The sequence below is a fragment of the Choristoneura fumiferana genome, chromosome 10 (genome assembly GCF_025370935.1).
Source record: "Choristoneura fumiferana chromosome 10, NRCan_CFum_1, whole genome shotgun sequence".
Lineage (NCBI taxonomy): Eukaryota > Metazoa > Arthropoda > Insecta > Lepidoptera > Tortricidae > Choristoneura > Choristoneura fumiferana.
In genome coordinates, this window is record NC_133481.1 from 12,920,703 (window position 1) to 12,947,009 (window position 26,307).

General features: G+C 37.9%; 2 protein-coding genes across 8 annotated transcripts in view; one reads left to right on the top strand and one right to left on the bottom strand.

Moving 5' to 3' along the window:
• Positions 1-8,013, bottom strand: part of LOC141432126 (phospholipase A1-like) — a 40,030-nt gene extending 32,017 nt beyond the window's left edge. For 2 of the 3 annotated variants that reach the window (XM_074093572.1, XM_074093569.1), the window contains exon 1: positions 7,730-8,013. In XM_074093572.1, the coding sequence (XP_073949673.1) occupies positions 7,730-7,785 (56 nt within the window). In that variant the 5' untranslated portion in view covers positions 7,786-8,013. Of the gene's footprint in view, positions 1-5,690; positions 6,037-7,729 lie in introns of those variants that run through there. The other variant, XM_074093571.1, reaches the window with a different exon arrangement.
• On the top strand, positions 2,734-24,849 carry LOC141432123 (sodium/hydrogen exchanger 9B2-like). 5 transcript variants are annotated; one of them, XM_074093564.1, is made up of 12 exons: positions 2,734-2,800; positions 15,735-15,782; positions 17,973-18,009; positions 18,791-18,933; positions 19,142-19,373; positions 19,578-19,747; positions 19,889-20,103; positions 20,519-20,690; positions 21,006-21,160; positions 22,674-22,838; positions 23,385-23,571; positions 23,934-24,849. In XM_074093564.1, the coding sequence occupies exons 2-12, from the start codon at positions 15,758-15,760 to the stop codon at positions 23,996-23,998; spliced, it is 1,566 nt and encodes a 521-aa protein (XP_073949665.1). In that variant the 5' UTR covers positions 2,734-2,800; positions 15,735-15,757; the 3' UTR covers positions 23,999-24,849. The 5 variants fall into 5 exon arrangements, with proteins under 5 accessions (XP_073949665.1, XP_073949663.1, XP_073949664.1 ...); XM_074093562.1 differs by lacking the exon at positions 2,734-2,800 and adding an exon at positions 10,423-10,560; XM_074093565.1 differs by lacking the exon at positions 2,734-2,800 and adding an exon at positions 14,677-14,749.
• The last annotated feature ends 1,458 nt before the right edge of the window (positions 24,850-26,307 follow it).

Sequence of the window (26,307 nt, forward strand, 5' to 3'; positions counted from 1 at the left end):
CGTGTTCAGATATTTTTGATCAAATATTTCCTATAACGTGTTGCCTAGCATTAACCCTAATATAAGTAGGGCGTGCCAGGGTAAACTTAGTTTTAAAAACTCTATCGCGGGGTTGTAATGGAGCTGGCCTCGTGAATTGTAGGTGCATGTACCTATAGGATAGCTTGGGGCTTTCTTTTAATGTTTGGCCATTAAGTATTTTCAAGCAATTTTTCTCAAAATCATCCAAAAACCACAATCTTAATTAAAAAATCAAATTCAATACGTCCTTTCAAGTACGTCGTTCATCTCATCATATATATGTATCCCTCATTCCTAAATTTATATACCCATTCACAAAATACTGCAAAAAAATAAAACAGACCAGCGAAACAGGTCAGATGGCGAAGATTGGAGCATTCTTTCTTAATCGCCAATAAAAAGAATCAGTAATAAACTGGTTTGTCCAGTTAAAATATTAATATCACACACGCTATAAAATTAAATCAAGTTCAACGAAATAAAGGCTCGTTTGAACCAAATCCTACGCCGAAGGTGAAAGTATTACGCGAAACGCCTAACCATCGATATAAGTTAATTTACATCGGTTTATTTTAGTATCGATGTCGCAATTCTTCTTATTGCCTACCGAGTTAAAACTTTCTGACGTTTTATTACAATCGCCCTTATTTCACCACTCATTGATAAATTTTATACCAGGGATGTTACGGAGCTCCGATTCCGTTTCCGTTAAGTCGGAACTTCCGTTTGATATTAAACATCCGTTTCGGTTCCGGTTCCGTTACTTTTGAAACGGAAGTTATATCGGATGTCAACGCTTACCGCGGCGACTGGACATGAGCGGCGTTCATCAAAAACATACAGAGGGCTAATTATGTGACGTTTCTGACACTCGCGATCACAATCAAATTACAGTTTTTATATGCGAAAACTATCATTTGATTGTGATCGCGAGAACCCTCAGGTTTAGTAGACCTACCCTTACCATCTCGTCCATTTATCACTCAGGCTCCGATTCTGGTTCCGGTTCCGTTTTCGGTTCCGATTCCGTTTCTGGTTCCGATAAACTAAATTGAAAACATCCGGTTCCACTTTCGGTTCCGATAAAACCACATCCGTTACATCCCTGTTTTATACGCAAGATGAATATGATGCCGTCTGCTGGCTGGCATCACAGATATCTATAAAAATTATCATTGAGTGATAAAACAAATCATATCAATTCGGTTGATTTTCTTTTATGTGTTTGTTATTTCAGAAGTCCGCTATTTATGAACTTATTCAACATATAATTCTAGACTAAAGATATTTTTTGTTTTTGATTGATAATTAGGTGTTAAGAAAATATATAGTTCTGTCAGATTAAATATATTCTAGACTTCCACATTTGTTTTTTCTTTATGGAAACTTTTATTAAAACAGCCGGGTTTTTTGATTTTTTTATTAGGTACGTTATCAACCCCGCATGGCTCCGCTGTTTTGAAAATTTTCCAAAAAGCAAAAAAACACGTAATTGTCCGAAAATAGGTTGTGAAATGTGATTAGACAGAGGAGAACCCGGACAAGTATCCGAAAGCGTTTTAGCCCAAACTGAAACGGAGATGCTTCGCTAGCGCTACACAGTCGCTCGGTAGAACGTCGAAAGTTTAATTAAAGCAAGCTTACTGCCTAGCATGTAGTCAACGTGCATGTTCTAAATTCATTTCGTTCAAACATGTACTTGAATCCAAATGTCTTCAGATAGTCATGACTTCATGAATAATTAATCGCTTGCTTTTTCTTCTTGCATTATTTGATTTCATTGCAGTTTTATTTAACCTCCTACAGTCTGGCCAATTCTACGCGTGATCGGCGATGCGACGAATGTTTTCCCTGACCATTGCGCGATCGAGACTATCGCTGTACAGTGGATACCTGGCAGCGCCCGCAATGAACAGAGGAAACGCCGCCGCACCTCCAGGCTACGTCCGTTCTAAGTAGTAGTTTTTTTATTGTCTCTACGTACTGAGTTTTGAGTAATATCATTTTTACTTCTGTTTTTTTTTACGTGCAGACGCGCGTAGTCGTTGCCGGCAAAAGTAAAGGTGCATGGTAACTTGGTAATTCGGGATGGCGCGGTGAAGGGGCCGGACCACCTTAACCACTTTCTACACCTGTCCCGGCCACACTGGTTGGATACACTACAATATTTCATTATATTTATTTTAAACTATCATTCCTCCTAGGGAATCTCTTGATCCTAATTTATATTTATAAATACGAATGTGTACTCGATCGATCGAGTTAACATGATTTGAGAGCCTGCCACAGAATAATTTTATCCCAGAAAAATATATACGTAAACGCCATTAATAAATTAATACTTCCCAATTAAAGTCGCGGAAAATACCTCTAAATAAAACGGATTCGTCTCTGGAATTTTCTTTTTTCTCAGGCTATGAGGTAGCCGTAATCGGTTCTTATTCTTGAAACCTCCTCAAGAAGGCTCACAATTTGTAACGTACTTAATTTTTATTCTTTCTTAGGTCTTTCTTTATTATCTTTTGGCTAATTTATTTTCACATCCTTCAAATAAGTTCACTTCATTCTCACTAATATTAATTTTATGCACAACTAGTATAATACTTGGTATTGTACCCAAATAAAAATTAATCATTAAATATTGTCGAAAATATAGGTTGTTTATTTTTTTTATAAACAGCTGGCAAACGAGCACCGCCGTCCATGGACACCTACAGCATTATCAGGACTGCGGGTGCGTTGCCGGCCTTGCAATCGGCGATACACTCGCCTTTTGAAGGTACCCAAATTATAACTAGATGGACAAACCCCAGCAGCAGTGAGTCCATTCCATATTTTACACGTGCGAGGTAGAAAGGAACGTTTAAACCTCACAGTGGATTATGCCGAGTGCTAAGGTGATGGAACTTAGCAGCTAGGATCAGATCGAAGAGTTCGTCGGAACATTCCCCATTGTAGATCCTATATAAAAAACGCAGAGAGAACTAACGTCTCTACGTAAGGCCTAAGGATACAGTTTCCCAGAAAGTATTGGATCGCCGATAATACGAGCTGCCCTAAAGTACAATTCAATAGAATCTGTAAATTTTCTATATTTAAGACACCCTATCGTGGGCACACTTGATTATATATGTCCCTGTTGTTGCAATTATCATCTAAAAGGAATCAAAAAAGAATAATAGTCACATCACAAAGCCTTAGGCAGCCCGGTGTTTATATTAGTAGGCTGGAAGTGTCTACAGGATTGTCAGATTCTATTGAATTGGAGTTTACACTGCAGTCGATCAAGTGGAACCAGGTGATACTGAGGGGCCCCAGCCCAAAGGTGAGAGCAATACTTGAAGTGAAGACGAACATGAGCCTTGTAGAGCTGTAAGCGACGGCTCGGATCCAGTAAAAACCAAATCCTCATGGTAGCTTTTACCGGAAATCCATACAAAACTAAAACCATTGATACAAACCCGACTTAAAATAACACACATACAACCATTCACATAATACAACCGTTCTTTACTTTACCAGACAGATAATAACTTATCTCGTTAAGTATATCGTAATTGTTCGTACTGAAAGCCTAACAACCACAATAATGATAAGCAAATACGCATTTTAGATCTTATTTAAAAATGTTTATGCAATTTTTGCTGTCTTTTAAGTTGGTCGGCCTCTAAAATGTGGACTTACAAATTGATCGTTGAACACTAAAGGTTACTGGTTAAATGGTGCTTTGCAAGAGGTAAAAGCGATAAGTAAGACTACCATTAAATTTTATAAAGACTGTATAAAATTTTTGTACTGATTTGTGGCGTGCCAGTAAACAATAACAACTAATACTGGAAAGTTGTGAATACGTTCAAGTAATATAATTGAGACCGTTTTCAGCCGAGCGTCGAACTTTTTATGCTTTTAGGCTCTTTGATTGTTCATTTTGGTATACGGTATGATAAAAATGTCTTTGACGTCGATACTTGTTCCAACTCTATAATAGTGCATTCAAGATAACATTGGACTCTAGAAGGTCACAGAAGAAGGGGTTCTAAACATTTTTTGTGAAGTCGTATTATGATGATGATGAATAAAAGAAGTAATAAAATGAAGTCCTAATTTTGTAAGTAGATAAATACGTAATAATAATAATAAGTAATAATAAATAAATTTATTTCGGGCAACTTGTCCCATACAATAAATACCTTACAGACTAACATATACATATTTATAATCAATAATATTTAAAACTAATTAGGTGACAAAACCTACTTACAAAACAACACAAATATTAATATGTAACTTGCTACATAATATTCATTCGATTTATATTTAGGTATGCATTTAATAACTGTTTCGTGGACTCATCCACTCTCATACCCAACGAGTTTATTACGATTTTTTTTTCAATCTTATGCAGTACAAGATCAAGTTAATAAAAGTTTACGAGCTGACTCAATGAACTGCAACGTTGCCGATTACGCGAATTTTACTTTTACTTTTACAGCGAAAGCAATATCGGATGCTGGTTGTGTTATTATTTTTGAATGGGAGCATTCCGATGTATGACCCAGACTTACGTAAGAAAATAAAGATTCGAAACGGTAAGTAATCTTCTTTTCTCAAAAATGTCCGTAAAAGTTGACATTATTCTGTAGATATCGGAAGGTGAAGTGCATAGTTTATGGTCAGCGAAAAATTAAAAAGTTGAAAAGATTGCAGGCACGCTAGCTCGACAATAATGAATTAGCGCGCCTGCAATCAGTCACAATTTCTTAAAAAAGTTAAAAAGGCCATGGACAAAAGTCGTATACAGCTAAGTCTAATGGCCGGTTTCAGATATTTTGTTGGAACTCCGGACTTTTTCAATTGGGTCTGAAACAGCTTGTGGTGTTTTCGGTGGAAAAATAGATCTGGAGTTTATTTTTAATAAAATAAAGGCGGGAAAGCATAAGAAAAATGTTAGAATAAAATTAAATGTTATAATATATTTTGAGAAAAAGTGTATTCTATTTCAGAATTATTCACCATTTTTGAGAAAAGCTTTATATTAGTCTCGGCTGGAATATGAATTGCTAGCTTCGTATTACTTAAACGGACTCGCAAGCTCGTCCGTTTAATACTCATACTCAGCCACAGAGCGGCCACGCCATACAAAATACGCGTTCTTGAATCTACATAGGCACGACGACGTCTGTACACGCGTCAATGTGTGCGTAAGACACACAGGGCTGACTATCGCAAAACCCTAGTACTATAGGGTATGTAGGTATGGCTTAGATGTGTAAATAAATGTAATCGTTAATCATATATTTTTATTTAAACCTACTTAAAATGTGTCTGTCTATGTAGTTAAGCATTATTATTATACATTACAATAAATATATGACTACAAACTTGAACGAATTATTCGTTACCTAATTAGTTATTTCATGTATTAATCGCGATACTTTTAGACAATTTGTTATATAATTAGTATAGTGTGTGTAGATAAGATATATATTGGTCTATTGATAGGAGAGAATTAACAAATCAATTTTACAAATACCTACCTACTAATATAAGACGTCTATTTATACATTATAGGTACACACTTTTAAACCTACGTATTGGTTTTTTCCTCAGTTACCTAATACCTACATTGTACATGTTGCTAATTAAAGTTGGCTAGGTACCTTACCTACCTTTTTTCGTCCTTCGGAAATCGAAAAATACTCCTTTTCTTATCTTTGGCTGTTGACAAACACCCATACAATGCACAGTATATCACCATTTCGCAAAGTTATTGCTCCCGAACTTAGTGCCGTGCGACGGTGCGACCGACATACATCGCGTTGCGCACCCGACTGCTTTCCTGCGGTTTACCTGCAATCTGCGCTTGAGGGGTGGGGTAACTCGAACCGGTGCGGGGCGGAGCGTGGCCATTCTGTACGTCAGTACTATTATATATTCTGTGACTCAGCCAACAATTGCCTACTTCCACAGGCCACGACAATAATCTACAATTTTTTATTTGACATATTATATCAATTGTTTTTACAAGCTATTAATGAAGAGTGCACCGAGCTTTTAGTGCTACTCAATGTGGATATGGGGGAAGAGGAGGGAACATGTATAGGGGCGAAGCGCTGCGGGCGGCTCAAGATAGGTTGGCCAGAACCAGTCAAAACGTAGGCGTATTTCCTTCGTATTACTAAAAACCGGCCAAGTGCTTGTCGGACACGCCCAAGATAGGGTTCCGCGGCCATTACGAAAAAATCAAGTAATATTTTTAAGGGTTTTGTATTGTGTACGAAATCTTCCAAGTTTAGGTATATTTTATACCTTAGGCTGCTATTTACTTTTAAACTACTAATAACTCTCATACTCCACACTAAGGGTTAGTCGAGAAAAAAAAAACATATATACCTACGCGCCAGAAAACATCTACTTTTCTGATCATTCAAAAACTCATGACCTGCCACGCAATATTTACGCCGTACCTATTAGGGGTTTAGTACCTGGACGACCGAGCTTTGCTCGGGCTAAAACTCGTTAATTAGCGTTTTCCCAGTGATAAGATCAAGCTAGATCGATTTGTCATCCCTGAAAACCCCTACATACCAAATTTCATCGAAATCGTTGGGTTTCAATTTCATTAGTTTACGATGATGCGGGAAACAGACTATATATTATATTTACGAGTATTTACTACAGAGTAATTCTAGAGTAGTGGTACTAATCGTTCGTAAATTGTATATGAGTAGTGATGCTGAAAAATAAATATTAGTTTAAATATAAGCTAACTTTATGTGACAATTAATTTCAATTTGCATTTGAAAATTTATATTGAGGCCTGTCTGATTTCACAGCGTCCTAATGTCGAATGATAATATGTTCCAGAAAGCTGTACCTACCGCAGTTACTCCTACATTGGGCACCAAAGGAAAACCTGTTCAACCAGCTAACAAACGTCAGAAATCGGCCTCGGTCGAAATCAGCTTTTTGTCTAACCATTATGACTTGTGAGACGGAATCAACACGTGCCATCATCTTCCATATCGCTGTGCGTCCTGAATAAAAAATCACCCGGTCAGCTCTGTAACTTTGGTTACCTACTTTAAAAGACAACGACAAATACCTAACTCAACTTACCTTCTTCTACCTGCTTAGTTAGTAGAGACTGACCATTGCGTGCCATTGCCAATAATGCAGTGGCGCGATAATTGGGGAAATCGTTGATTTTTGCGGTGCTAGGTACGTCGCAACGTCTTTATTTAAGTAAGAAAGCTACCTAACTTAGCTTGCTCATTTCCCAGCCTCCTGAGAACATAGATATTTAAAATCTTTTTCGATGGTCTATCACTTTTTAATAAGGTTCCTCGTTTGGTTCCTCCCACATGAATTCCAATGGTGAATGATTGACTGTCTTGGTCTTTGATTTAATCGAATCATAATTAAGGTGTTAGGATTTACATATTATTGATTCCCAAAAAAGAACTGGTTTACTGGATTAAATTCTGAATAATAAGCCAATGTATTAAATCGAAAGTGCTAATCGAGTATCACATCTTTTCCCTGCCGCATCTTGAAGTTGCGTGTTTGATAGAAAATGGTCAGGTTCGAGAAATCGTAGTAGATACCGACTATCAACGAAGCGGAAAACTTGCTTCATACGCATGTAAAAATTATTGTTTTTATTATGTATTGTAAATTAAATTATGTGGGTATAATATCAACTCACCTATATCTATCACTATTAATAATAATAACGCTGTCACCGTACACTTGAACAGGCATATTTTATTAACAGCCATAATGACACTGGCAACTTTGGTTCACTAGCCATAAAAAAAGTTACTTTACGAAATATTCGCGAACGCACTCCAAATTCGAACGAAGAACGCGGGAGTCATGTTAATGTCAGTTGGAATGTTTTGAATGCGCGAGGACGCACAGTAGTGGTGCGTGCAGCGACAACAACCGAAGAGAAATGCCCAAGTAGGCAGCGATGACCATGCTGCGACTTCCCGCCAGCTGGGCAGCTTGGAAATAATCATAGTGACCGCGTTATGGCATTCCATTAATTTACTTGACCAGTCAAGTTCTTTTCTGGTTTTGATGTACATAATCAGGCGGTGAAACATGGGTTGGTGCTTTACTTTCAAAAAATGATCAAGTGAGAGTCGGACTCTGTTAAGTTCACATGTAGATTTCTGAAAGTAGTGAAGCATTGCCCAAATTTTATGATGACCTAGACACCTTTTGTGGCAAAAAGCCTAAAGTTACAATTTACCTAATTTCCCAGATTTTTAACAGCTACTAAAATTAACGTAAGTATAATAGCTTCAGGGTCTATGCTATAGCGACGCCCGTCAATAAAAAAAAAGATTATGACCCGACTAAAAATATGCCGCAATCATCTGAAAACTGTTGCTGAGTTTTTAGCCGCATCGAGTGGGTTAAGTACTTAGTAATCATTTTGAACTACATAGTGGAGTTGAAATAAATTAAAAGAACCAGAATCTAAAACGGAACCGGGTAACGGTCTAATCGCAGTCACGTCGCCGGTTTTTGCTTGACATTGAACCTGTCGGTGGCGTATCTAGAGCGTTCACATTTCCGCACTAATATCTCGAATTTCTACAAAAAGTTATTAACGTCGCGGTGTTTGTGTTTTGTTTAATGACAATTTCTGTGACAGGCTAGGTGGCGCTAGTACCTTGAGGTCCTTAGGTTGAGGTCTGTTTGATTGACAATTTTGAAATTAGCGTCATGTTTGTGATTGGTTAAATACTTGTAACATAACTAAATAAGCCAATCGCAAGCTAGGCTGTAACGTCAAACGAATCTCTCGATACTAACGCCGTCTATCGATATTTCGCCGGTCAAGAACTCACATTGACCAAAACTATATTGAGCTAACCTGGAATTAATTTTGATCGTACACACACCTTAGCGAAGAATCCTGTACTCAAGCATCCCTTCCCATTCGCTTTGGTGGGGTAGGGATTGGCGAAATTTGTTTTTTTGTCCTCCACTCATAGCGCAACAGGTCCCGTTGCTAAAATCTTAAGACAGACTGTGACCGACAGATGCAAATAAAGCTTATGGACCAAGCTTGCTCCATTGCCTGTCCGAGAAAAGATTTCCCTGAAAATTTGAAATCTCAGAGGACTGAGAAGACATTAAATCAGACATATGATTCCCTCCTGAACCGTAGCATGGGTTCTGAATGTGCCAGACTTTTCAATTGAAATTTCAGGATTTTTCTAAGTTTCCATGCGAAATCTTAGAAATTATGTTTTGAAAAGCCAGCGAACAAACGGACCGATTGGCGGAAACGTGTATTGTATGGAGCAAGTATTGTGATGAAACCTGGTTCGAGACACTTGCTGACAAGAGACTGAAACAACATCAAGGCGGTTCTGCACCAACCTCCACAAACTTCTCTTGTCAAGCCACAGTGGACAAGCATGTCGCTCTCGCATCGGTCTAACTAGTCAGCCATGAAAGACGTTGTGCACAGACAACACTTCAAAATTCGTCTGAAACCGACGCACTGCCTAAATCATGATGATATTTTGATCTTCATAAAATGTGTCACATGCAAAATAACAAATCTCTTAAGATTTTGGAATTTTACTTGTATAAAAACCGGTCCGAAACCTACGTCAGTGCGACACAATATTTATTTTCATGCAGAACCACGCCCTCGGAAGCTTCCACGTAAATCAACATAATGTCATACAGATCCAACTTTCACATCACCACACCAGACGCAAATGAGCTGCAGTATCGCGTTCACACATAATATGTGTCAGGCAGGAGTAACAGTCTTGCACATAGGATTATGTCCATCCGGATGGAGTAGCAGGGAAAAAGTTTATACATAGTTCATTGATATTGAACCTCCGCAAGATGATGCTTGATTAAATCTACTAACTAACTCTATTAATTATTATAACCAAGGACCATTTATAACTCTACATTTTGGTAGGCAGTGGTATAATTATAATTATAATGATTTATCAATATATTTTAGTAGTATTTTTATTAGTAATAGCTACAGAACCCTATCATATATGGTTCCGACACGTACTTGGTCGAATTAAGGAAGTGGTTTAGTGAAACCGTGAAACGTTTGATTTTATGCAATATATTTTCGTGAACACAACTTTGCTGATATGTTTCTGTCAGGTGCTAAGATGTAGATCAACTAATAAATATTTCGCCATCTAAACTTAAATAACATAACGGTTAATTAGTTTATAAAACTATTTCCCTCATAGATCTTATCTTGAAACCGGGTTTGATATTATAAATTGGTATAAATGGTTCGTAGTTACTTAGTTGTATTATTTACATATCTACCATTTTAGTTAGCTAAGCCATCTACCGAAAACTACGCTAACTGTTTGATAGAACAGTGTCAGACGTCATCGAAACCAAACAAACAAGTTGCCCAATATTTTTTTATATAAGTGAATTTCCCGATTTTATTTCGAAAAATACTAGTAGCTAACTAATAAATGATGAGTGCCACGAGCCCTTTTCTAAATGAAAAACAATCAGGTGAGTCTAGACACTGGTTAAAAGCTATGAAATTAATTATGCGTTTAGGTTATGTTTTGGTCAATAATAATTATTCTAATTAATGGTAGCAGTTCAACGATGCCTTTTATTATTATGAAACATTTGAAAAAGCTATCAATCTGCTTACAGTATGTTACTTAAACGTACATCAAAATATTTGCTATTATATGATACGATAACAAACGAGAACCCTGTTTGTATTTGAGACGTGTTTGTTGCGTGATACGGTTGTTTTTTGATTAAGTCACATTTTTTGCACTTCCAAGAAATTAAATCGATCAGGCGCTTTTGGTGTGTGCCTCGTGTGTGCCTATTAAATAAAGTAGGTAATGTAAATGATTTTAGGCACAATTAATTATAATAAATAATGTAATTTTTTCCCACATTTTACAATCTCACAGATACTGGCTATACTGACTAGCTGGCTAGTCCAAAGACTACAGTATATGGCTAGTCTTACGTAGATTTTTAAAGGCAGTAGCGGCGTTACGGTAGGGCGCAGTGGGGCGACCGCCCAGGGCACTGTTTAAAGGGGAAAACTATTACTGGCGGCAACATCGGCACTCAATTATGTGAAATGTTTATAGCCCACGCAATTCGGTCGTTGAGCATTCTAAATGGGCCAGTATGGAGAGTTGGAGACACCAAAGCATTGACGGTACCTACTCTTGACAGTATTTACTCTTAATTAATGACTACGAGTCACAACTTACCGCGAAATGTGTAATGAGTCATTGCGTCTTATTAACGCAAGCTCAATGCTCATCGTTTACGTAAAGGCACGGCGACGTCAGAGGCGTCTTTCGAACGTCAGCGTCTCATTAACGCTCGCGCGGCATCAACGTCACGTCCGCGCGTCCGCTCAGTACCAGTAATTTAACAAGCACAACGACAAGCACACCTACCTACACTCACAAAAGTTGTTGTGCAAACGTGCCGCTAGAGGCGCTATTCGTGTTTCCATACAAATTAAGACTTTAATGCAAACCGAAAAAATACACTAAGGGTACAGGTGGGCGACGTCGAACGTCGGCGTCTTATCAGCGCCTGCGTAGCCTGCCCTCCCGCATTCTTTGGTGCTAACGTTTCAACTGAGACTGTTGAGACTTGTTAGATTGCGTTGTGCTCTGTCCGTCGAAGTGACGCTGCGCGGGCGCTGACAAGACGACAACGCTGGAAAGACGCTAGCAGTAACGTGGCGCGCCGGTGCGCAGGCGTTATGAGACGCTGATGTTCGAAAGACGCCACTGACATCGCGGCGCCGCTACGTGAACGTTGCGTTGACGCTGAGTTGGCTTTGACAAGACGACGGCGCTCGAAAAACGCTAGATTTGAATAGGACCTAAGACTACCACATGAACTTTCATTGATATAAATTCATTACGAGTAGATAAAAATAATTTATTTCAACTCATTGCTTTGCTCATTACTTATGGCAAAAAGTCCATACTAATATTATAAATGCGGAAGTGTGAGTGTTTGTATGTTTGTTCGTCTTTCAGGTCGAAACGAAGTGACGGATCTACGTGATTTTTGGCATGGATTGAAAATAAAAACTGACCAGCACTGGCTGGTGACCAGCAGTGGTGTAGCGGTATAGCACGCGGTGCGGAATACCGAGGACCTGGGTTCGATTCCCAGTGCTGGTCTTATTTTTCTGGTTTTTCTGTGCATCTATATTTCAGTTTGTATTTTCAATTTAGGTTTTACGGGATGACCGTAAAAGTAAAAATTTGGAATTGAAATAAAAAATACAAAAAGATTCCAAAAAAAAAACAATCTTATTTTGGCATAGAGTTAGTTTTTGGGCCAGAGAGTGACATAGGCTACTTTTTATCCCGGAAAAATGCACAGTTCCCGAGGGAAGAGCGCGCGATAACCGAATTCCACGCGGGCGAAGCCGCGGGCAAAAGCTAGTAGATAATAATTTAAACTCCATAATCATATCATAATAAAACAATTACATGTCAGAGTTTACTAACTCTGTTTTTTTTAGATCTAAAATGTTAGGCAATAATACATAGGTATTATTGCAATAATGCATATATGGAGCACACTACAAGGGTTGTGGTACACTTCATTTAACCAGCCAGCAGACATTGCCAGGGTGCTGCTGTACCCCTCACCCTGCCATAAGCAGCGAGGCTGCTCTTGCGTATGATGACAGAGAAGCAGTCCAAGCGCGCCTCCGCGAACATTGCTGACCCGCTGCAATAGCGAGGCAGCCCCAACAACAGCATCCTAAATAGATCGTTAAAAAAAAAAGCAGCTGGCCCAAGTACCCAAGTGGTCTAAAAAGCAGCTGGTCCAAGTACCCAAGCGGTCTAAAAAGCAGCTGGTCCAAGTACCCAAGTGGTTTAAAAAGCAGCTGGTCCATGTACCCAAGCGGTCTAAAAAGCAGCTGGTCCAAGTACCCAAGCGGTCTAAAAAGCAGCTGGTCCAAGTACCCAAGTGGTCTAAAAAGCAGCTGGTCCAAGTACCCAAGTGGTCTAAAAAGCAGCTGGTCCAAGTACCCAAGTGGTCTAAAAAGCAAATAGCCCTAATCTATTGTTTGTCGAAAACTTGAAAAAACATAGGTTAGGTTAGAGTTGTGTCAAGATGTGAAGCGCCTCGGCCACGCGAAACTGGAGCTCCGCGAAACAAAGAACTTTAGACTCTTGCTACTTAGACCAGATGCTTATCAGACCACTTGCTACTTAGACACAGAATAACTAATAGTTACTTAGACTAGCTGCTTTTTAGACGAAATGATACTATCGAAAATACAAACTGAGACATGGATGCACAGAAAAACCAAAAAAAGAGACCAGCACTGGGAATTGAACCCAGGTCCTCAGCATTCCGTGCTGCTATAACCCCTACACCACTGCTGGACAGGAATCTAGACACGATTTTTTCCTATGCATACAAATCTCAGGTGGCTTATTTCTACTTTGCTACTTAAGCAGCAGCACTAGCGATATCTATGTGGCATCTATGTGTGTGGGTTTCACGGGATACCCGTAAAAGTAACAAATTTGGAGTTGAAATAAAAAATACAAAAAGACTCCAAAAAAACAATCATGAAATAATACTAAGCCACTCTTGTTACTATTTGTTACCATGCATTACAAAGATAAATATTAAGCATCTTTTTTCGATTCCGACAATCAATAATTCATTTTCATATCAGCCGTAGGACGTCCACTAATAGTTGGACAGAGGCCGCGTGCGAGTGAACACGAGTTATGCGATAGACAGAGAAGCATAAAGTAGTCACGATTCTACCTACGGCAGAGAAGTTTATGTACTTGTACTATTACTTATTCTGTGGTAATACCATATAAAAGTTTTTTGAAATTGCCGTGTTTTTGCAGGTTCAGCTTTCATTAGCCACTCTATTAAAAATCTGCTTTACTTAAATCACAGGGCGGCCACGCCATACAAAATACGCGTTCTTGAATCTACATAGGCACGACGACGTCTGTACACGCGTCAATGTGTGCGTAAGACACACAGGGCTGACTATCGCAAAACCCTAGTACCATAGGGTATGTAGGTATGGCTTAGATGTGTAAATAAATGTATTCGCTAAACATATATTTCTATTTAAACCTACTTAAAATGTGTCTGTCTATGTATTTAAGCATTACTATTTTACATTACAATAAATATATGACTACAAACTTGAACGAATTATTCGGTACCTAATTAGTTATTTCATGTATTAATCGCGATACTTTTAGACAATTTGTTATAATAATTAGTTTAGTGTGTGCAGATAAGATATTGGTCTATTGATAGGAGAGAATTAACAAATCAATTTTACAAATACCTACCTACTAATATAAATATAAGACGTCTATTTATACATTATAGGTACACACTTTTAAACCTAGATATTGGTTTTTTCCTCAGTTACCTAATACCTAAGTACATTTTGTACATGTTGCTAATTAAAGTTGGTTAGGTACCTTACCTACCTTTTTTCGCCCTTCGGAAATCGAAAAAAACTCCTTTTCTTATCTTTGGCTGTTGACAGACACCCATACAATGCACAGTATATCACCATTTCGCAAAGTTATTGTTCCCGAACTTAGTGCCGTGCCGTGCGACGGTGCGACCGACATACATCGCGTTGCGCACCCGACTGCTTTCCTGCGGTTTTCCTGCAATCTGCGCTTGAGAGGTGAGGTAACTCGAACCGGTGCGGGGCGGAGCGTGGCCATTCTGTATTATATTAAATAGAAGATATTTGACTCTTTTCAGTGCTGGTTATGTAAGATAGTTATGTACCTACCGAGAATACGGTCAAATCTCATCCAAATCTGCCCAGCAGCTTTAGCCAGAAGGACTAACAAAAATACGCACACACACACACACACACACACACACACACACACACACACACACACACACACAAACTTTCATATTTATAACATTACTAGCTTTTGCCCGTGGAATTCGGTTATCGCGCGCTGTTCCCTCGGAAACTGTGCATTTTTCCGGGATAAAAAGTAGCCTATTGTCACTCTCTGGCCCATAAACTATCTCTATGCCAAAAATATCTGTCGCTCCGTTGCGACGTGAAAGACGGACAAACACACACTTTCGCATTTATAATATTCGTATGGATAGTAGGTAAGTTTACACAATGTTTTAGACTATCGCGGTCATTACTAATTTAGAGCTTCTCTAAAATCAAGGTACGCGGAACAAAACCCGAATTTAAATCATAAAAATAGTATAATTATGTGTGATATCATAGCTTAAACTTTAGAACACAAGTCACGAGTACTAGATATTATAATATTTTACTAGTCTGCCCCCTGCCTGAACATAAATTAAATTGTTCACTACAGTTTATTAAAAGGATAGTCAATTCATACATATTAAGGCAGTATCACGTGCGCTGTTGTATCAACAAATTTATCTTGTTGACTTCTGACTTTTGCGGCCTTCTCCCAAGCTAAGTCTCTATGTAATGTAAATACATAGTCTGCCGGGTGCAGTCTGAAAACAAATCTTATTTAAGAGTTTACTGATTACAGAATTTAGTTCAGTATCTTAAGGATTATCCCGTGTGATACAAGATGTGTTTCAAACACCAGTAGACGATCGGTTTGAAGATTCTGCAAACATTAAAAAAACTAAGGTGATAAATTGGATTTCAGGCCGAGGAAGTGATTTGAACGATATGAATATGGCCAGCTCGCATACAGGTATTTCTTTTGTCTTTATTTCTGTTGTATTTCGCTTCAAAACTTCTAAACGCTCATGAAGCAGGTTTTAAAACTGATTCAGAATGTTCAGCAGATGATTCGGTTACCTTGACTGAACACAAAGGTACCTAAAGGTTTTTTGCTATAGATTTTTTTGATTAAAATAAAATAAAATATTTAAAAAAAAGCAGCCACGCCTTCATTGTGTGCACTTTGAACATTCGAACCTACGTATAATAATTATTATTCGTAGATTAGAACAATGTAGGTATTTATTTGTTTCCTTGGCAAAAAACAAAAATGATCTTATTCTAGCTCTTAGCTTAGGTAGGGTATAGTAGAGTTGTATTCTAATTTAATGGAAACTATATCAACCACAATTATAATTTGTATTGTTTTGGTTAAAAAATATTTTTTTACTTAATACAAGCTAGGCCCAATTGCATAAGAAATTACAAACAAATTATTATTACTAGTGAATTTCAATACAAAATCGCCAATACTATTAGCCTGTAAATTGTTATGCAATTGGGGCCTGGTCTGATGACTGTAGTAGGTACAATACTCTTTGTTGAATGTGGGTACCTACTTGCTTTGTAATAATGGGTATCCGTACCAAAGTAACCGTTGGAGAGTTCCCTACAACGGAAACAATCCCGGGTGGACCACCAGGATTTCAGTACCAGGTAGTCTAACCATCCAACTTACATATTCACACCAAATTTCAAGTCAATCCAACCAGTGGGATTAACTTGCCAGATTTGACCCGAACTTATATAGATAGTTATATCAACACGCACGAACGCATACAAGCAATTCACTTAGAATCTTGTGAAAACTCATAAGAAAGATTTTTAAGGGTCAAACTAACCTAACCATCCACTGCAAAACTGCAATACTTACCTACTCTAAATAAATTTATAAATAGGTACTTACCCTATTTTTATACAATTCGTGAAAATTCTGTAACTCAAACATATCTGACTTTTATTTTTATCTCTGACATAACTAAATCCTTTACCGGAATTAAAACCGAATTCTGACCAATGTTTGCTTAACAAGCCGTAACTGTCGGCTTTGACGAAAATGATAACGTGTCTGATTTATTAAAGTCATACAATTTAGGGTTTGTTTATTTTATGAGATGGTTTTGCATAAAACCCAGGTTTAATCTTTATTTTGAAGGCATTTTGTGGTGTGGTGGACGCGATACGTAATTAGTAATTTTTGTCTGGTGCCACGTTCGAATTTTGAATGGGGTATGATTTTATTGATCACCTAATAAATGCGTTTTCGGCGACCTAATAAATAATATTTGTTCCTAAAATAGTAGATCTGTCACCTAAATTGAATCACCAAATACTTAATATTAAAACGGCTACCTAAATATTATTTAAAAATTACTCGGAAATAAAATTGATCATCAAATTATATTGGGTTCCAAAATAATAGATGTGTCGCTAAAATTGAATCACTAAACAATATAGAAATGGCTTCCTAAAAATTAATTATAATCACTGGAAAATAATATTGATCATCAAATAATTGAACTGAAATTTGACGATAATAATATTCAATGAATGAAATCATATAATAATATCTTTTCACAAATTACACCAATTGACCCACCCTCAAACTAATCAAAAATTGTTCTATGGGTGCTAAACAACGGGTAGACATACATACATATAATATATACTTAAATACATACAAACTTCCAATATATATACTCAATACTCAAGTACCTAACCTACTACAAACATTTATATTCATCATACAAGTATTAGCGAACAATGATCGTTTCTGCCACTTCGCCGGCCGCTGCCGCGGCCGGCAGGCTCGCTTCGCTCGCTCGGCTCGCGCACTGAGGGTCGTGGTTCCACCTAACACTGCTCCTCGCTTCGCTCGTCGTCGTGCCTAACCAAACCTGCCTTAGTAGAATAGGTAGAAGTATCGAATTAAGGAACTGATCTATTTATTAGGTGACAGATCTATTATTTTGGTGATCGAATTTTGATGATCAAACTATAATTTAGGATACAGGTTTACATTAATCTGATGACTCATAATTAGAGACAGATTTTACTAATTTGATGACCAATATATTTCTTAGAGATAGATATAATAATTAGGGTATCGCAGTTTAGTGACAAATCTAAATTTAAGTGACAGAAATACTTTTTTTACCAGATGGAGATAATCGAAATCGTCGAAAATCCTATGATAAGTGAGTTTATTTTTGTTATTTAAGAGGTATTTAACGTTTTTTTTTTGCACTATTCACAATAACAGAACATTGATAGTAAGATAACGAAGCAAGTTCCTTATTGATTTATTTTCAAGTAACAAAAGAAATGTATCATGCATGACAGTTTTTTTACCCGACCGCGAAGAAGGAGGGCGCGGATTTGACGCGTATGTATATATGTATGTCTATTACTATGTCCTCTCGTAACTACTCAACGGCTGAACAGATGTTGATAAATGATACGTCATTGAATTCGCCTTGATGACGCGAGTGACACTGAGTACATGAAATTCTTGAAAAATCAAAATAGCGGCTTTTTGGCGCCAAATTGTAAGTTTTCAAAAAATGTTTTTTATGCAAATCTTTCGAGTAGGGTATCAAATGAAAGGTGATAACTAGCCCATGCTAAATATATATGGGTTATAATAGTTTTAATCTACCATTTTCACAGAACTATTAAAAAAGTGTGAAATAAAACAATAAATTTAAAAAATCCAAAAACCCGACTGCCTTAAAAAATACTATAAAGAAGAAAACAAGTCTACCTAGTGGGCTAGAACTTTGTCAAGTAGCTAACTTAAAGTTCAGCAGACCGTTCAGGACCCATTAGGTAAGAATTTTTGAGCGTCACGATTTAAATGGGTCCCTACTGTTGAACTTTAAGTTCTAGCCCATTGTTTTTAGTATTTTTTAAGGCAGTCGGGTTTAGTGTTCTTTTTAAATTTATTGTTTTTTTATTAATCGCAATTGTAATTCAAAGGTGGTGGCAGAAATTCTGCCTCAGATGTCATCAAGAAGATCCGACTCCGTCTTGGCAGCCCTCGTGGTGGGACAAATATCTCCCCTTTCCTATTTTCTCCACATACAGACAGTCAGCTCAACAACTTTGCATAATCATGTTCTGTAAGTATTTTTCTACTGATTATAAACTATTAATTTTAAAAATTACAATTCGAAGGATGCGTAGCCCTAAGACAGCAATGGACCATGTCAGCTGAATCGAGGGTGAATTTGCTTCATCTTTATTTAAAACTTTACGCATAGGTACTTGAAACTTGCTTCTTTGAAAAAAATTAATTAGTTTTATGGATGTAGCAATTTTATTTTCCAGTTTTCTTGTGTTGGGGTATTTTATATGCGGAAATAGGAGAGCCTGTAGGTTTGAACGGTGAGATTCTCAGCATGTCGCTCCTAGTCATCGCCGCGTACTTACTAGGATGGTTATGGCTGAAAATAACCACTTTACCAGCACTTATAGGGATGCTGCTGACAGGAATATTATTTCAAAACGTTGGGCTTGTGCACATGACTGATCAGTATAGGAAACTTAACCAGGACTTACGGTTAGTGAAGAGTTCAAGTTACGTACCTAAATGTTTATTTTAAGCTGATATTTACCTCGTACTGCTTCAAAGGGATTTAATATCCTTAAGTTCTATTATTTTTAACTACGTACTTAGAAATAGTCTCCTCAGACATTTGCGTCTCTAAAAGGACGATCCCATTTCGCTTACAAAGTTAATTAAACTTAAATTATATTGTTTTAGAAAAGTCGCTCTTGTTATAATATTGACTCGAGCAGGTCTTGGACTGGATGCTGAGGTCTTGAAGAAACACTACGCTGCAGTATTGCAGCTAGGACTTTTGCCCTGGATAGTCGAATGTATAGCTATTGCCGTTACCACACGCTATCTGCTTGGACTACCATGGATATGGGGTAAAGTTTTTTTTTTTTCATTTTATACAAATATTTCTAGTTGGCTCGAAAGAAGAACGTTTCTAGTGTTTTCTTAATGCAAAACTTGGTGGAATTCCACGTCTTGGGCAACAATCTCATCTCAAATGTATTTGGTTTCAGGTTTCCTTTTAGGCTCAATGATTGCCTCAGTGTCACCAGCTGTTGTAGTGCCATGCTTATTCCGACTTCGAGACGTTGGTTACGGTGTCTCCAAAGGTATACCCACGCTGGTTCTCGCAGCTACTGCCATAGACGACTCAGTCAGCGTAGCCGTGTTCTCTATAATATTAAACGCCATGTTTTCTACGGGGTCTATGACTTGGAACATTATCAAGGTAGATATCGCAATAGCTTTCTGATGCTTTTTTATATTAGCATTGAATATTACATTAAACTACTAATTTCAGTATTATATACATACTTACTGTGTCACAAAACTAATCCGGAATACTTCATTGGATGCGGTAGGACAAGTTTGACTAGTTAAAGACCGGTGTAAGCATATTTCACCGGAATTTGTCATCATCATCGGGATTATATTGATTCAAATCAAGTCACGTCTTTGACGCAGTAGCCTATGAACATCAACCAATGTACGGAAACATTCGTCGACTCCAAGTCGACTCAGAACATTGACTTAGAACAGGGGTATTCTGTGAAACTTATCCATCATTCTACATTAATTTTAATACATCTTGTATTTTTATGTAGTTATAACTTTTATGAATTAAATCCATCCTTTTTTTTCAGGGTCCTTTATCGATAATAGCTGGAGTTGTCCTCGGAAGCCTATGGGGTGCAATGACTTCGATCATTCCAGAAAAAGGAGACGTCTATGTAGTACCCCTGAGATTTCTAGCTTTGTTTTTGGGTGGTCTTTTCTCTCTGTTTATATCAAGTCTTATTGGATGGAGCGGGGCAGGTAAACTAAATTCTAGTCATTACCTGACTGTTTAAATAATTGATTGATCCAGGCGTGTACCGTTACTCCACTACCAATTACCCAGTAGTTCATCAACTTCTAAGATCTATGTACTTAGATGTTTTGTTCCCACACATTTTGGACGGTTGCCTTATTAGATCTCAGTAATATTATGCTTGATTTTAATTCGAGATCCTATATAGTAGGCTGATTAAGAATTCGCTTCTAAAGACTTCTTGTGGAGTTCTATGCTATCTGTCAAGAACACCATTAATATGAGGGTTAAATAATAATTTTCTATAAAACTTCTTTCAGGTCCTCTAGCTATCGTTTGCTCAGGATTCATCGCTGCATTTTATTGGGAACAGCAAGGTTGGGCTATAAATAAGAATCCAGTAAGCAATATCTTTAGGATACTGTGGATATTCTTCGAGCCAATATTGTTCGCTTTCACTGGAGCTCAAATAACGGCAAGTACTTATTTCTCATTATTTTAGTTACGCCTTACTAAGTGCTTAAATATTGAGCTCTATAAAATAATATTATGGTAGAATATAATCATTAGCGCTGTAAGATTACAGGACGGTCGGAAATCTTGAATGGGTTTTTTATTGAGATGACTATATAAGGTGTCATTTCGTGGGTGTACAATTTTAGCCTTGCCCATACGATTATGAGTCATTCCTTCATGATAAATATTCGATATTACACTGTGGTGTAATTCTGTCGTAATCTACTGTCCATTCGTAATCGTAGTATCGCTCTTAACAAGTAATCGTCGATTGTATAGTGATGCCGAAACAAAAACCGTCTGCGGCGTACTCGTAGATTAATTAACCTGTCACATCAAGGCATTAGTATGTAACTTCAAAGATATTCATTGATGTTTATTCTTATCTAACGGTAGATATGTCTTGAACTTCAATAGATAACTGTGCTAATAATGCTAACTCAAAATAAACAATACGTACTTCTAAATGGTCAGAAGTCATGATTTAGCGATAACGATTACGACGTGATTACGACAAACACTTGTTGAAGCATTTACCATTCTATAACCAGCTGGTGAAGGCGGGTGTTGGAACTTTAAACCTTTCTCTCCTAGTATGGCGTTTCCAAATACCATAAATTATGATTATGGATGAGGATTCCTGGCTACTGTATTGTGGCCAGTACTACTAAGCGTTCTGAGGGTAACGGATCTCTCGCTGCATAGCGTCGTCGAAGTCATGCTCCACAGCAAGAGATCATGGGAGGCAGTGGCCTCCTTCTGTAACACTGTAATGCAAAAGGAGGCCGCGAGGCATGAGCGCGAAGAAGCTTTAGGCGCGCACCCGCTCCGGCGTAAACGTAGGGAGAGACGGAAAGCGCAGTTTATTGCTGCAAACCACCTGATCCCTCAGTAGGGCTACCGGGACGAGGTCTTCCACTATCCGGTCCGGTCCTACATAGCGGGCAGGAGGGTCAGTGCGTTTATGACCCTTCTCTCTGGAGCGGTTTCCACCAGTGCAAAGAGCTGGGGCCACCGGGGAGCGTCAAAGTTGAATGTCCGCGATCCCATGGCGTTTCCATAACGGCAGAGTGGACAAACTCCGATGTGTCTTTAGTGGTTAAGCTCCCTAAACTGAGAGAGCCCCCCATAACTTTCCATGGAAAATAGTTAGAAAAATTCTCGATAATATGTTTAGACATGCGATCTGTAGAGGATAACAATCAGACAACGGCCCGAGATAAAAGCTCAGTTCAGGCCTGCAAGAAAAATCGTGCAAGTTGCATAACATTGGGGCGCTTGATTTGCCACTTCATACTCGTTCCCTTTGCGGCTTGGCAATGTAACGATTTTTATTGAAGATCTACATACAGGGCTACTCGAAAGCATTTTGGCCCAAGCTGAAACTCACGGGCTCACTCGGTCATACGCTTGGCTAAGATTTAAAGCAATACGCGTATTCAGAGTATTTAAGTACTTACAATTTCTTTTAGATCAGTGCCTTAGATCCTGAAGTACTCAAGATGGGTGCGATTTGTCTCATCTCTTGTCTCGTGCTACGCGTGATCGCCACATTTCTGGTCAGCTTTGGCTGTGGACTCAACAATAAGGAGAAGCTCTTTATTGGCTTAACTTGGATGGCCAAAGCTACAGTGCAGGTAGGTTTGAAATTAGGCTGTTCGCTTACCAACTTCTACTTACCATAAAAATAGAGCTGAAATTATAAACTTTAAACGAAAGCCTTGCCTTTATTAAAAGGCATTATCTTATCTATAGCAGACGGTCGCTCACGTATATAGGTACTAACCTGAGACCCTAAGTGTCATCTTATTCTGGAGCTTCTAGACATGCCAACAACAATAAATTAGATGGGTTATATTATTTTGGAACTTAATTACCACTACCTAGGTACTATATCAATTATTAAAATGACCTCGACGTTTCGACCACATTGAAGTGGATGTGGTCACGAGTTGACTAAAGTGTAAGGTATCTCGTTTATTCGGCGCGGGAGTTTTTCGAACTAATCGTACCTGCTTTACTCATACTGTACCGGCACAATCACTTCGACATACATCACTCCCAATATCCTGCGATTCATTCGAAGACTAATTTTGACTCGACAGCTAATTTTATCTAATTTTGACTATCACTGGATTCTATGCATACGGCTATATTTTTTTTTAAACTGGTTGTAATTTCAGGCAGCTCTAGGTCCAGCTGCTCTGGATCTAATCAACAGTGGGCAGACATCTGGTGCGGCTGTAGCCGACGAAACTTCCTACGCGAACGCGCTGCTGACTGTCAGTGTACTGAGCGTAGTGATCTCAGCGCCGACAGGGGCCATCCTCATAGCACTCACGGGGCCGCGGTTGCTGAGCAAAGGCGATGGTGAGAACTTTTTTTTTAGGGTTGAGTCGCCTTAAGGGTTAATGAGACTGTCTTTGCTTTTGGTGGGAACTTTCGTAAAGAGATTTTTTTTAATTCTTTATTTATCATCAATAAATTAACATCGGTTCCAACACTTAACGGCCATAACTAAAATAAAAAACCAATAAAAAAAACACAAAAATCGACTGCCTTAAAAAACCTCTAAAGATAACCTCTATCTCTGTATCCTATAGATACCTACTGAACTATTTTTCGTAGGTGTACCTGTTTCATTGAGATTCGAAGTCTCATGAACAAGTATCCTAAAGAAATTGAGTAGGTAAACCTACCTGTTACATTTAGCTATAATTGACGCTTTTCAGAAACTACGAAACCCTCAGATGAAGAAAATGGACCAAAGACAGAATTGTCTTCAATACACTTGTAGAATAAAAGTACAACGGCGTGACCGCATCCAGCTGTGTATATTCCAGCCAGAACAAATGAGTAAAAAATTCACAAATAGTATTCACTTTTACTTAAACATACAATATTATTTTTAATTAATCGTAATTTAAGTAATTAATTGCCAAGTCTTACTAAGTAGTTAACATAATGTTGGAAGACCAAGTATATTCACTTTTATTATTATTACGTATACTTAGGGTTTTTTTAAGATAAGTACTTAATCGACATGGTGCGTTATGTGACTAGATTGAATAACCTGGCTGTTAGGGACCCTAACGCCGAAACTAAGAGGCTCAGGGTTTCAATCCCTGCTTTAGGGCAAATTGTACCACACCCGAAACATACCTATCACAACTTTTACCTATATAGTAAGACCGACACTAGTATTTGTACCTAACTCTCTAATTTAGTTTTGTAGGTTTAGTTTTTTAGGTTTACTTACTTTTGTATCGTCAGAATTACCACGGGATAAGTAATAAGTACCTAGTTAGTTACAGTCGTGTAAAAATATGAAATTATTCAAAGTTTCAAAAATAAGTAACCACAGACTCGTATTCCGAAGCAATAAGGCCGTAATAACATATTTTTTAGCTACTATTTGTATGATAATTAAGTAATATTGATTCCGTAGCCGAGATACGAATGATCTTATTTAAGTTAAGTAATTACCTATGTATGTTCTGCAGTACCACAAGAACTTTGTGCGCTATTTTATACTACGTCAATTAAACTATATAAATTGCCCACGACATTTCGTCGTATCCCACGAAAAGTGGCGTAATTGCAAAACAGCAACTTTTCAGGAGCAGCTTTTTTGTGTTTATTAAAAATAATAACAAAGACATTGATATTTTTTTGTTTTAGTATCATGAATTAACATCCTGTGGTTGGTCTAGAAAAAAAAATTGGTAATAATAATAGAATTTAAAATAGTTATGTCCCTTAATTCCTTATTCTCCGTTGTATTTACCCTCGAAAGCACCAAACTTTGGTTCTTAGGAATGTTGTGGCCTTTTTCGTCGGAAATGTTGAGGTCGCAATCGCCATTAAGTCATTTCTCAATTAAAAAATTGCTGGTTAACCATTTTCATCGCTCAAGAAAATAATTAGTTTTTAAAGAAAATGTACAATTTGAATATTAAAATAAACAAAAAAAATTAAAGATATAAAATCTTTAATAAAATCCGAGTTATTTTAAGAAAATAGTAACACTATTAAATTACCTCTCAGGCATTAAAAAATATATAATAGGTAATTAATAAAAAAAAACACTGTTCTTCTCTTGTTAATCTTTAGATCAGATTCTCTAGAATTCAGATTCTCTTTTAGATCTTTAGAGAATTAACTTTAGGAATACAGAAAAACACAAAAATATAATTGCTTCTTAAATCTCAAATAAGTATAAAAGAAAGTAAGTAAGAAATTAAGTGTAAGTAGCAATATTTAAAAAAAAAAACAGTTAAATCGCCTCTCAGACCATAAAAAAAAGTCAATACACTGTTCTTCTCGTATTAATCTTAAAACATTGTTTTTTTTTATACAGTATAGGCTTGCGTTTGACCACAATCACTCAATCACGCCTGATGGAAAGCGAGGATGAGGCCTACGTACGATGGAGCACGCTTGTCTAGTAAATGCTCATTCACCCTGGACTTGAAAGCAGCCAAATTGTAGTGTTCAGGAAACATAGTCGCAGGCAGGGAATCCCACTCTTTTGCTGTGCGGTTGATGAAGGAAGAGCGAAAACGCTTTGTGCGGATTTTTGTAATACTGACAACGTAAGGGTGGAGACCCCGCCTACTTCTGGTCGACCTGTGGAAGAAAGGAGCAGGTGGAATAAGGTCGTGCAATTCCGAAGCACATTCTCCGAAATGTAGCCTGTAGAATACCGACAGGTAAGCCACTCTTCTGCGATGACGAAGGCTCTGACGACAAAAATCCGCGTCGCAGGCGATGCCGATGAGCCTCATGTCTGCGCTAATTGAGATCAGTGATAATGAACTTTAGTAACATCATCATCAGCCGGAAGACGTTCACTGTTGAACAAAGGCCTCCCCCTTAGACCGCCACAATGAACGATAACTCTTGCATCCACCTGATGGGAGGCCTGCCAACGCTTCGTCTTCCGGTTCGTGGTCGCCACTCGGGGACTTATCTCCCCCAACGGTTATCTGTTCTTCGAGCGATGTGACCCGCCCATTGCCACTTCAACTTGCATTATTTTTCCAGCTATGTCGGTGACTTTAGTTCTTGGACGAATTTCCGTATTCCGGATTCTATTGCGCAAAG